Here is a 13776-nt window from a genome sequence, read left to right as displayed (position 1 = left end):
ACTTACACTGGTAATTAGAAAGGGTGTTTCCCTGCTTCCTTTTGCACATTAGCGCCTGACTGGACTCGAGACTTGAGGATAGTCATTATCTGATCACTCAGTGTTGTTGCAAATCTGGGTTTTTCAACCCCTGAGGTGTTTCTACTAATCAGCTTGGCCTCATTTGGCTTTCGTGTGCGAGATAAAATTCCGGCAGGGATGGACCAGAGGCTGGGATAGTGCACAGAAGGCCATCTAGCTGATTTATTACGGGAGGCTGTTGTGTGCTGAATGGACAAGTCTGAGATTACTGACCCACACTGTTGGGTGGTCCCATTTGCTCAGTACACGGCCTGTAGCTATTCACCTGTGGATGGTCAGAACTTTGGAATTCCATTGCAATTGAAAGGGGTGCAGTTCAGGCTGTGACTAAAGGAATTTAGAAGCAAACTAAGTTGACCTTCCTGGACTAAACATGCGTTTAGATAACCGCCTTTCACAACCTTGGATACCCCAAAGTTCTTCAAGCTGATGTATTACTTTTGAATTGTAATTGTACTGTCAGCTTAGGAAGATGGCAGCCAATTTGCACAACTAAGCTCCACAAACAAACATGGAACCATAGAATCCCTCCAGTGAAGAAAGAGGCCATACGGCCCATCGACTCTGCACCAACTCTCCAAAACAGCATTCCACCCAAGACCTCCCTTTCACCCCATCCCAGTAACCCCATGCATTTACCATGGCTTATCCCCCTCACCGACGCATTTTGGGACATTGAGGGGCAATTTAGCATGGCCAATCCACCTAAACTGCACATCTTTGGAGTGTGGGAGGAAACCCATGCAGACAAGTCACAGACAGTCATCCAAGGCCGGAACTGAACCTGGGCCCCTGGGGCTGTGAGGTAATGACCGGAAAGTCTGTTTTGTGTTTTAACCAGGAGTTAAATATTGGCCAGGATCCTCCACTTTGAATAGTGCCATGGAATCTTTTACATTCCACCTGAAAGGGAAGATGTGGCCTCAGTTTGACATCTTATCCTAGATAGTGCACTGGAGTATCAGCCTCGATGCTGTCTTCAGGAGGCGAAAGTGTGACACAGTAACCTCTGACTCAAAGGCAAGAATGCTACCAGTGAGCCACAACAGCACCTAACTGGTAATAGTGCTGTATGACGTGGATGCATGAGGGAATGCTGTGAGGCAACTTCTCCATGGGACAGGAGAGCAGTAGAAACTGATGCCTAGGGGTTGGGGGCCACTTGTTTTTTTCAGAACCAAGCGTGATAAAGTGAAAATGATCAATCTGAAGAAAGTATCTCCGAACATTTCCAAATACCAAACAAATTTTCCCCGCGAGCGTGCCAGGAAAGTTTTATCTGTTCCACATTTACTGTTCTCCCACCCAATGTATACAAGATGACCTCACTGGTCTTTGAACACTGAACATCAATGGACAGCCTGGATGAGAAGACACATTGAGGTTGCAGCTTACAAATGAAAATTATTTGAACTAGTTCAAGTGGAATGATGTGTTTGTTTGTGTAGATGTTGCTGTATATGTGTATAAATGGGTATAAAGGGATATTGGCCAAACACAGGCAATTGGGAGTAGCTTAGTGGTTGAATAAAAAGGGGCGGCATGGACAAATTGGGCCGAAGGGCCTGTTTCCATGCTGTAAACCTCTATGATTCTGTGTCCCCAAAACTTCCAAGTATCAACAATACTTTAGCACTTGCTGGACATGATACTCAATAACAGGAAGGATGGTCCACTGAAACCTCTAATGATTGACATTATTCAGGGAGGCCACACTGGACGTCACTGCTATATAGAACAGAGCGGGAGTGTGGAATGGTGAAGTTAGAGACTTCTGACAAGCTGGGGACTGGTACTGTCTATCACTAGAAATTACACTAACACACACAGACACATACACACACAGACACACACACAAACACATGGACATAGGCCCAAATTGACACCAAATATTGGCAAGCACTGAGGATAATTCACATGCCCATAGTGGCACAGACCCAAATTGTATAATGGTTTCATTGGAGACAGGGCACAGAAACAGGCCTAGATCCACATCATCACCCACATGCTTGACACAAGCCATGCTAAACTGCCCCCTTAGTGTCCAAGCCTGACAGGGTGGTTCTGTGGCACAGTGGTTAGCGCTGCTGCCTCACAGCATCAGAGACCCGAGTTCAATTCTGACTTCGGGTCACTGCCTGTGTGGCGTCTGCACATTCTCCTGTGTCTGAGTGAGTTCCCTGTGGATGCCCCAGTTTCCTCGCACAATCGGAAAGACATGCAGGTTAGGTGGATGGCCATGCTAAGTTACCCCTTAGTGTCAGGGGGACCAGCTAGGGTAAATGCATGGTGTTATAGGGATAAGGCCTGGGTGGGATTGTTGTCGGTACAGGCTCAATGGGCTGAATGGCCCCTTTCTGCACTGTAGGGATTCTAGCCTATGAAGACTCCAGAAACAAGCACTCCACTTGGAGTTTCGACACCACAAATGAACCCCAGGAGAGCAGAGGAAATACTATAAGGACACCATCAAGGCCTCCTGGAAAAAGTGCAACGTCCCCACCGACACCTGGGAATCCCCAGCGCAAGTCCATCCAAAGTGGAGGAAAAGTGTTCGGCAACGAGCTGAACACTTTGAGATTCATGGCCAAGAGCAAGCTGAAGCAAAGCATCAACAGTGAGAGTAACACGTTGCAACCCGGGTACCCCCTCTCCCCCCACCCCACCAACCACCCCCCCCACCCCTCCCACACACAACTGCTCCTCCAACCGTCTGCTCACCTGTGACATATATCACCTTTTCTTCACTGCTACCAGGTCAAAATGCAAAAACTCACTCCGTACCAGCACTGTGGGAGCACTTACACTTAGAATCATAGAATCCCTACAGTGCAGAAGGAGATCATTCAGCCCATCGAACCTGTACCGATAACAATCCCATCCAGGCCCTATTTCTGTAACCCCACGCATTTATCTTACTAATGCTGCTGACATTGGGGGGGAAATTTAGCATGGCTAATCCATTTAACCCGCACATCTGTGAAATGTGGAGAACACCAGAGCACCCGGAGGACACAGGGAGAATGTGGAGACTCCTCACAGACAGTGACACAAGGCCAGAATTGAACCCGGCTCCCTGGTGCTGTGAGGCAGCAGTGCTAACCACTGTGCCATCCCTTGAGGGAGTGCACCACTTTCTCAATTAAAGATGTGCAACAAGTGCTGACCTACCCAGCGCACTTGTGAGCAGATAACTAATGAAAGAAAAATAATCGAGTGATGTAGAAATTGTAGATGTAACGGTTCCCAGTTTACGTCCCCCTCTGTTTCCCCTCAGCCAATAATGCCCAATGTGCATCTTTCTATCTGGTAAAAACTGGGCAGCACAGACAAGTTGGGCCAAAGGGCGTATTTCCATGCTGTGATCCTCTATGACTCTAATATTGTCCCAGCTTCTTGTGTGTCCTACTTCATTCTTTTGACGCACTTCTTTTAACTTGATTATCCCTTAATTATTAACTGGTTCATTGACCAGCTCTGCAATTCTGCTCCCCATTTGTGCCTCACAGTCTAGGTATTTCCCTGATTTAGAGCTGCAGTTACTCAAAAGTGCACTAGCAGCATCATTCTAAAACAGCAGAACTCCACACAGTATCGGCGGGGGGGGAAGCTGGCTGACAGCACAAGAGGAGAAACTTATTTCTCTTCAATCCGCTTTCTAATGTGACATGATCTTCCCAATTTAGAAACAAAATCTTCAGGAATACTCTTTAAAACGCTTGAGGTTTTTGAAAAACAAGAACTTAACTTTGAAGCAATATGTTCAAAGTGCATGAACCATACTCAAATTTAATGACACGTACAAAATAGACAATCTTCTTCTTTGCGCTTCAAACCACAGTGGCATCAGCTCTACAGCTTTGACTGTAACACTACATTCTGCACTCTCTCCTTTGCTTCTCTATGAATGGTATGCTTTGTATAGCACGCAAGAAACAATACTTTTCACTGTATACTAATACATGTGACAATAATAAATCAAATCAAACACACTTCGGAAAAATGTGAGGCAATGCATTTTGGAAGATCTAATACAGGTAGGAAGCATACAGCAACTGGCAGAATCCTTAAGAGTATTGATAGGCCAAGGGATCTGGGTGCACAGGTACACAGGTCACTGAAACTGGCAACGCAGGTGGAGAAGGTAGTCAAGAAGGCAAACAACATGCTTGCCTTCACCAGCTGGGGCATTGAGTTTAAAAATTGGCACGTCATATAATATAATCTTAGTTAGGCCGCACTCGCAATATAGTGTTTAATTCTGTTCGCCACACTACGAGAAAGATATGGAGGCCTTGGTGAGGGTACAGAAAAGATTTACCAGGATGTTGCCTGATATGGAGGGCATTAGCTATGAGGAGAGGTTAGAGAAACTTGGTTTGTTCTCACTGGAACAATGGAAGTTGAGAGGCGATCTGATAGAAGTCTACAAGATTATGAGAGGCATGGACAGAGTGGATAGTCAGAAGCTTTTTCCCAGGTTGGAAAAGTCAATTACTAGGGAGCATAGGTTTAAGGTGTGAGGGGCAAGGGTTAAAGAGATGTACGAGGCAAGTTTTTTGCACAGAGGGTGGTGGGTGCCTGGAACTCGCTGACAGGGGAGGTAGAGGAAGCGAATACAATAGTGATTTTTAAGGGGCATAGAACATAGAACATAGAACACTACAGCACAAACAGGCCCTTCGGCCCACAAGTTGCACCAATCATATCCATACCTACCAGGTCTATCTATAACTCTCAATCCCATTAAATCCCATATACTCATACAGAAGTCTCTTAAAAGACCCCAGCGAGTTCGCCTCTACCACCACCAACGGCAGCCAATTCCACTCACTCACCACCCTCTGAGTGAAAAACTTACCCTATCATGACAAATACATGAATAGATGGGAATAGGGGGATATAGTACCCGGAAGGGTGGGCATTTTTAGTTCAGTCGGGCAGCATGGTTGGTGCAGACTTGGAAGGTCAAAGGGCCTGTTCCTGTGCTGTAATTTTCTTTGTTCTTTGTTCTCTTGTCAGCAAACAACAAACAGCGCAAGATATCATTGCATAAACATTGGGTCTCACTTTATGCAAACAGTCTCTGCACTAACTTGGCTGGAAAGGAAGTTTTCAAAAAAAAATATCTCATTTGAGTTTCCTGTTGAAATTTCAGTTCTGATGAGAGTGTGGTTAACACAGATTTCCCCAACGACATCTTGCGTGTACGTAGTTGTTTAGGATAGCAGTGAGTAATGCAAACCACAAATATCCTACGGTAAATCCCTGCTCTGTGCTGAATTAGCTGTTCAGAGAAGACTAGTCTAACTGCCCACAACTCTCCTTGGGTACAGACGAGAAGGAACTTTGGGGCACTTTTAGACTGGTTTTCAGCAAACTTGCCAAAAATGTGCCTGTGTAGCTTTTGGATTAAGGGAGAATCTGAATCTGCTGCCGTACGAACCATGTTGGAATTGGACTCTGATATTCACAGCGTACACTTTGAATCATAGAATCTCTACATTGCAGAAGGAGGCCATTCGGCACATTGAGCTTGTACAATCCCACCATTGATCTATCCCAGTAACCCCTGTATTTACCCTAGCTAGTCCCCCTACACTAAGGGACAATTTAGCATGACCAATCCATCTAACCCACACATCTTTGGAATGGGGGAGGAAACCGGAGGAAACCCATGCAGACATGGGGACAACGTGCAGACACCACACAGACAGTGACCCAAGGCCAGAATTGAACCCAGGTCCCTGGTGCTGGGAGGCAGCAGTGCTAACTACTTCCACTTAAGTAACAAATATTTGGCTAAAGGTGCAATAGATAGCCAGTGCCCATGGGGCATTTTACTACACCAAAGGGGCTATATAAATGTATGCTGTTGTCAAACTACATGCCCGCATGAATCAGAGAATTTCATATGAGAAGAACAGAAAACAGTGGCAAAGAGAATTGCTGCTAACTAATACACGGGTTCACATGGCAGGTGTGTTATGATCGCATGGAACTTTAATGAAGTTATTTCCCATTCAATAGCAGGTCAACCCCTCCAGTCACTAATGGAACTACCTAGCATGTGGCAGCTGGCAAAAGTTAAAAAACTAGCCAGGGTTAAAAGGGTCGCTGAGGTCTGTTATTCAGTCAATGAACAGGAGGTGCTGTCAGGATAGATTTGCCACTGGTGGTAATGGCGTTGTTGGAACACATACAGAAAAGTTGTTGCGCAAATCACATTTCAGAAATAGAACATAGAATCCATACAGTGCAGAAGGAGGCCATTTGGCCCATTGAGTCCCCACCGAGCACAATCCCACCTAGGTCCTATCCCCATGCATTTACCTTACCTAGTCCCCCTGACACTAAGGGACAATTTTAGCATGGCCAATCCACCTAACCTGCACATCTTTGAACTGTGGGAGGAAACCAGGGCACCCGGAGGAAAACCACAGTGTCTCCTTTAAAAGAAGCTGATTTCAATTTGCCTATTCTATCCTCTTTGGGAGATGTCAGTTGTAACTACGGTACTGTCCCTTGAGTGAAAAGGCCTTCTTGCCCCGAACCCAAGTAACCATTTGATATGCTTGAACCCAGCCAGTCTCAGCAGACATGGTGGCTCATCACTCGCATCTTGATCCTGCTGTCTGCAATGTCTAGACAGGTCCTTAGCCATAGGATAACAGCCTAGACCGGGGGCATCTACCATTGCATCCACCAGTCCTTATCCTGGGTCTTTGAGGTGAATGGTACCGCACTGTACTGCAGATTGGCAGTGATCAGTTCACACCACACAGGCCAATTAAACCAAGGATGTTACCTCTATTTTACTAAATGAAGATAAATATTTGTCAAATTCATTTTTCATGTTTCTTAAAAACTTGAGCAGTGTGATGCTATCCATCTCAAGATGCATCATTGTGTCATTAAGATGGAAATGAGTCAATAAGATAGGGTGGCACAGTGGTTAGCATAGCGCCTGGGGTCTGGGTCCAATTCCCGGCTTGGGTCACTGTCTGTGCCGGAGTTTGCACATTCTCCCCGTGTCTGCGTAGGTTTCCTCTGGGTGTTCCAGTTTCCTCCTACACTCCAAGGATGTGCAGGTTAGGTGGATTGATGATTCTATTAAATGCATGGAAGCATCACTGAACCAAACACAGGATGAGTGATGATTGAGCCTCACAGGTCTGTTTGAGGTTAGAAATGGATTGCACCATAGTTGGGCACACCGGGGAGGCTGACTATACCCCACCCTCCCAAAATCCCAAATAGTGACACCCAGCCCAGTGGCCCACTCAAGTGTTGGGCCTCGCGCCTCACTTCATGGGACTTGCTTGGCGTTAGAAACAAACAGGAAACCAGGATAAGACCAATGCAATCCTTGTATGTCATTGTAGGGGGTGGGGGGGGGTGCAGGGGTGAAGAGAAAAGATTCAAATTGGAGGCCTGGAAGGAGAGGGTCAAAGGTCAGAGGTCAGGAGGTAGGAAGATGGAAGGGGATTTGGTGGTCATGCGAGGTGGCAGCACGATTGGAGGCTGGGTCAGAAGCATGGCAGTGGTCAGGGGGAGGGTGGAGTGAGGTAGCAGCGAACCACAACCTTTAAGTGGACTGAGGAGAAGAACGTTTTCTGTGGCCCTCACCCTCACCCTCACCCACCCCAGCCAGCTCCACATTTCAAAGAAACTTCAGCTTAACTCAGTTAAGCAGATGAATCTTGAAGTGGAGGCCTCAATCAGGCTTTAGTCCTATTATTTTCAGTCCCCTTATTGCAAACCATTTCTAGCTGTGGGGCCTGGATCTTTTGCCTTTCAGCAATAGAAGGGGAAACTTCCTTTTAAGCCAGGAATGTCCAATATGGTTTCTTGACCACCACTTAAAGTTTATTTATTAATCACCAGTAAGGCTTACATTAACACTGCAATGAAGTTACTGTGGAATTCCCCTAGTCGCCACGCTCCAGCGCCTGTTCGGGTCAATGCACCTAACCAGCACGCCTTTCAGACTGTAGGAGGAAACCGAAGGAAACCCACACAGACACGGGGAGTTTGCACAAACTCCGCACAGACAGTGATCCAAGCCAGGAATCAAACCTGGACCCCTGGCACTGTGAGGCAGCAGTGCTAACCACCGTGCCGCCACACCACTTTGGGGACATCGTAAAATCAACAAAAGGCCCCCATGTGAAAATATTTGCAGGCCTTGTTTGTTTTTAGATGAGTTGTATTAAAAATCAATCTTAGTAATGTGGTCATCTTTCAGATATCGTTTCCAAAACGGATTTATTTTCTATATTTCTGAAGAGTATTATGGAGTAGAATGACTGGAATCTGGGGAGGTCAAACTGTGACCTCCAACTACAGGCGCATTAAAAATTAACAGCAAGTATCTCATTTTACTGAATTTTTTGTCGCTTTTAACAGAGGTATTAGTCCCCGAAAGATTAATTTATTAGTGTCGCAAGTAGGCTGACATTAACACTGCAATGAAGCTTCTGTGAAAATCCTCTAGTCACCACGTTCCAGCACCTGTTTGGGTACATTGAGGGAGAATTTAGTGTGGCCAATGCACCTAACCAGCACGCCTTTCAGACCGTGGGAGGAAAACGGAGCACTCGGAGGGAACCCGTGCAGGCACAGGGAGAACGTGCAGGCTCCGCACAGGCAGTAACCCAAGCTGGGAATCGAACCCATGTCCCTAACACTGTGAGGCAGCAGTGCTAACCCGTGTGCCATTGTGGCGCCCAATCCTTGGGTGGTTGAAGTTTAAGGAGTCAAGAGAAAAAGGCATAAGATTCATATCATTGGGCAGCACGGTGGCACAGTAGCTAGCACTGCTGCCTCACAGCACCAGGGACCTGGGTTCGATGCCCAGCTAGGTCACTGTCTGTGCAGAGTTTGCATGTTCTCCCCATGTCTGCACAGATTTCCTCAGTGCTCTGCGGTTTCCTCCAACAGTCTGAAAGACGTGCTGGTTAGGTGCATTGACCCGAACAAGCGCCAGAATGTGGCAACCAGGGGAATTTCACTGTAACTTCATTGCAATGTTAATGTCAGCCTTCCTTGTGACTAATAAATAAAAACTTTAAACTTAATCACTTGGGTTTTTGTAATGAAGTGCAGCTTGCTTGGGCTGATCACTAAGTACGGATGTTCTGATGTGAGCATAAGTTGAGTCTTATTGCAAAAAATGGCACTGGGGATCTGAAATCCCAAAAATGATAGGATCAAACATAAGGGCAAAGAGGGAAAACAAGGAGGAGAAGGAAAGAGAGAGGAGGAAATGGGATAGAGAAAAGGAAGAAGGGGAGAGAGGAGAAGTAGGGGAGAGAGGAGAAAAAGAGACGAGAGTGAAGAAGTAGCAGACAGAGACAGAAGAGAGAAAAGGGAATGATTGCAGGCAGAGAGGGCGAGAGAAAGAATGGAAAAACACAGAGGAATGGTTAGTGACAGAGTAATTCTGATCCTTTCTACACAAGTCAGTTCTATAAAGAGGATTATGGAACACAAAACACTCTTTTCTGCCCAACCATACTCATGAAAATTTGTGTTTGTATTGCCAAAATAAAAATTCTTGGATATTTATCTTCAGTTTGCAAAAACTTTTGTTGCTTGTAACATGTCACCAAACGTCTCCATTTTTCAGCATATAACACAGATAGTTTCCACTTCTGATATAATCCCCCCAGTACAGAATAAAGCTACTAATATTACACGTGAGGTAATCTAAACGCAGGTAGTACACATTTGGCTTGTAATCAGAACAAAGGCTCTAATGGCAGAGAATATCAGCTTATGCATAATACATAAATCTCTACTTAGACACGGCATAATTTGAATGTTTACCTGTGTGTGGGAACAAGACTTGAAGGAAGTTCTGTCACACAGCCTTGCTCCATTATTGGTATTCTTGAGGGAGTATAGGAATGGTAAGCTGTCAAAACCACACTCCCTGAATCATTTAACTCCATTCTTACAGGCGCATGCTTCCTTCTATTCTAAGTGACAGCTAACACTAGCATTCAGTCTCCAAAGCATTCTTAAAGGTAACAGCTCTGCCTTTCTGTCTCTCTCTCTCTCTCTTGCTCTCTACAGCAACTGGAGTAGTCAGAAAATCCAGCCCATGTAACAGGATTAGCATATAAAACAACGCCTCCCCAGGCACTAGTGGGCAGCAACCAGTGTCTGAGGAAGTATCCACTGTATTGCTTGTGGCTACCACAGACAGACCAAAGCAAGGATCCAGTTAACCCACTCCAAACTAATTGGGGAGGGGTGTAGGGAGGGAAAGAACAGCAAATGTTTGAAATACTTTACATCTTATCTTTCCCCCGTTGGCTTGTGTTTCTGGTGAGCCTTCTCCTGAGCTTGGTCTCTCCTCTCGAGTCAAGAGAGCTTGAAACTAAATTAGCTTGTTTTGTTAAAAAGGGGGCGGGGGGGACACTTTGCCGTTCACTTACATGCTGTCAGGAAATGTTCCTGTTGTAAAATGAAACCTTGCAGCCTGGGCCAAGAAAAATAGTGCGCTATCAAAGTGTCTCCATGAAAAATTCAGGAAGTGGATTGCATAGCTGTTTGAACTGGAGGGGTAAGCCTTCCCGAGGTTCAGGACAGTCACACAGTCAAGGTTACTGGCCAGTGGAATATCTGATATTCTCAACGAGCTCGGAAAACATACCATTAACGCAAATTTATCTCTGTGTACATCCTTCAGTTTGTGACAATAATAATAGTTATTGCCAGCAAAGTAGTAATGCCACAACTTCAAAGGGCAAGTATGGTTAAACTTCACATGAAAGCTTTGTGTTAAACACTGGGCGAACACTGTCTTGTACAATTTTAACTACCAATCCATTATAATTATTCTCATGCTGTTCCAATCATCACCTGACTCCAACATTATTTGGAAAATCATGATTTAAGCAGAATCGCAGCCAGTTAAGATGAAGATCCGTTTTAGTAACAGGCAGAATCCTGTATTTCTGCCACTTGTACGGATTACTTCTGGATCTGCTGTAAACTTGCAGCGGGCGGAAATGTTTGGCCAATTGCTGAGCAGAGAAACCTGTGGGGGAGTGAAAAAAAAGCCAAACTGACCCTGAGATGTCACATGCTGCTAAAGTGCTGAACATTTCATTCCCTGAATGTGTCGGAACTGAAGTTCTATCTCATACCAAGTTGTTTTTTCATTCATTCCTTGGACGTGGGCGTTGCTGGCTGGGCCAGTATTTATTGCCCTAACTGACCTTGAACTGAGTGACTTGCTAGGTCATTTCAGAGAGCAGTTGAGAGTCAACCACATTGCTGTGGCTTTAGCGTCACATGTAGGCCAGTCTGGGTAAGGATGGCAGATTTCCTTCCCTAAAGGATATTTGTGGACCGGATGGGTTTTTCCGACAATCGACAATAGTTTCGTAGTCATCATAAAATCTTCATTGAATAGAATCATAGAATCCCTACTGTGCAATAGGAGGCCATTCGAGTCTGCACCGACCACAATCCCACCTAGGTCGTACTCCCGCAACCTCACGCAATTATCTTGCTAATCCCCTAACACCAGGGTCAATTTAGCATGTCCATTCAACCTAACCTGCACATCTTTAGACTGTGGGAGGAAACCGTAGCACCCGGAGGAAACCCACGCAGACATGGGGAGAACTTGCAAACTCCACACAGACAGTGACCCGAGGCTGGATTTGAACCCGTGCCCCTGGCGCTGTGAGGCAGCACTGCTAACCACTGTGCCACCCCAGATATTTTTATCACCTCTTCCCATCCTCGCAACATTACATCTCATGTCCCCAAACCCTTATCCTTGGCCTCTCTCCCGTTATTCATCTGCATGTTGTCTCTCAGTAATGTCATCCAAAAACAGTTTTCAGAAGTCGCTGACGACACCCAGTTCTACCTCACTGCTGCTTCTCTTGAGCCCTACGTTGCCTCAAAGTTGTCAGATTGCTCCTTTGGCAACCCGTACTAGACGAGCAGAAATTTACTCCAATTAAATATTAGGCAAACAGGCCACTTCTCTTTGATCCCCACTACAAACTCCACTCCTGAGTATCGACTCCATCCCTGTACCCGCCAATCATAGAAACATAGAATATAAGAGCCGGAGGAGGCCATTTGGCCCTTTCAGCCTGCTGTGCCATTCATTACAATCACAGCTAATCATCCAACTCAATAGGCTAATCCTGCTCTTTTCCCATAACCTGTGATCCCAGTCACCCCAATGTTATATCCAGCCGCCTGCTGAAAACATTCAACGTTTTGGCGTCAACCATTTCCTGTGGTAATGAATTCCACAGGCTCACCATTCTTTGGCTGAAGTGAGATCATCTACAGTTTAACTAAAAGATTTATAACTTTGGTGCCACATTAGAACAGAAAATGAGCTCTCAACCACAAATCCATGCCATCACTAAGACCACTTATTTCCTCCTCCATAACATCACCCAAATTCAAAACAAAAACAAAAAATGCTAGATAAACTCCGCAGGACTGGCAGCATCTGTGGAGAGTGAAACAGAGTTAACACTTCAAGTCTGTATGACTCTTCTTCAGAGATGAAGAGGGGCAGAAAGATGATGGATGAGAGAGTGGACAGTGGGATGGAGAAATTGGGGCAGAACAGAAGGTTGCCTATAGGGAGCAGCTCAGGTGAGACTGACAAAGTTGTCACAAATACAGAACAAAGAGAGTGTTAATGGTTGTGTTAAAGAAGGTGATAATAGTGTCATCAGCCAAATCTACATCCCTCATTCATGCCTTTGTTACCTCTTGACTTGACCATTACAATACATTGGGCCAAACTCTTACATTCTACCTTCCATAAATTTGAGGTCATCCAGAATTCTGCTGCTCATCCCACATCAGTCCACTCCCCATTCACCTATCATCCTGAGCCTACACTGGCTCCCAACAGCTCTGCTTCAGGATTCTGAGCCTTGTGTTCAAATCTCTCAACTGCCTTGCCTCTCCCTATCCACATAACCTCCTCCAGCCCCGCTACCTTGCCAGATATTGACCTGGATAGACTGGACCTGGAGAGGATGTTTCCACTAATGGGAAAAATGAAAACCAGAGGGCACAACCTCAGGCTAAGGGACGATTATTTAAAACAGAGATGAGGAGGAATTCTTCAGCCAGGGAGTGGTGAATCTGTGGAACTCTTTGCCGCAGAAGGCTGTGGAGGCCACATCATTGGGTGTCTTTAAGACAGAGATAGATAGGTTCTTGATTACTAAGGGGGTCAGGGGTTATGGGGAAAAGGGAGGAGAATGGGATGAGAAAAATGCAGAGCAGACTTGGTGGGCTGAGTGGCCTAATTCTGTTTCTATGCCTTATGGTCTTATATCTCCTGCTGCCTGTATTTTGAGAATCTCCTTGCAAACTTGCAGTGTGTATATGTGCGTGCATGTGTGTGTGAGACCACTTGAAATATCATCCAGCCCATCGACGCACACACAGATGACACTGGATATCCCCATAGTTCTGCTCACACAAGGTCCAATTGTAAGAGCAAAACATTGCAGCTGCCAAAAGCCTGAAATAAAAACAGAAAGTCCAGGAAACACCCAACGGATCTGGCAGCATCTGTGAAGAGAGAATATAATCTCCTTCATCCCTACCCCCCCCCCCAGCCAGAGGTGAGAGTTCAGAGATAGGGAAGCGTAGTGCTCTGGTGGCAGGGTGTGGGGTTGATATCCT

The 13776-nt window shown here is 45.7% G+C and overlaps 1 protein-coding gene across 2 annotated transcripts in view; it reads right to left on the bottom strand.

Annotated features, from left to right (window-relative positions):
* Window positions 1–10431, bottom strand: part of arhgap28 (Rho GTPase activating protein 28) — a 187215-nt gene extending 176784 nt beyond the window's left edge. Inside the window, exon 1 of one of the 2 annotated variants that reach the window (XM_080194629.1) lies at window positions 10384–10431. In XM_080194629.1, the coding sequence (XP_080050755.1) occupies window positions 10384–10385 (2 nt within the window). In that variant the 5' untranslated portion in view covers window positions 10386–10431. Of the gene's footprint in view, window positions 1–9912; window positions 10085–10383 lie in introns of those variants that run through there. The other variant, XM_080194627.1, reaches the window with a different exon arrangement.
* Between the last annotated feature and the right edge of the window lie 3345 nt (window positions 10432–13776).

Source organism: Carcharhinus amblyrhynchos, chromosome 8, assembly GCF_965287045.1.
Source record: "Carcharhinus amblyrhynchos chromosome 8, sCarAmb.v2.hapA, whole genome shotgun sequence".
Classification (NCBI taxonomy): Eukaryota; Metazoa; Chordata; class Chondrichthyes; order Carcharhiniformes; family Carcharhinidae; genus Carcharhinus; species Carcharhinus amblyrhynchos.
Note: the sequence above shows the minus strand (reverse complement) of the source record. Positions and strands in the feature narration are given on the sequence as shown.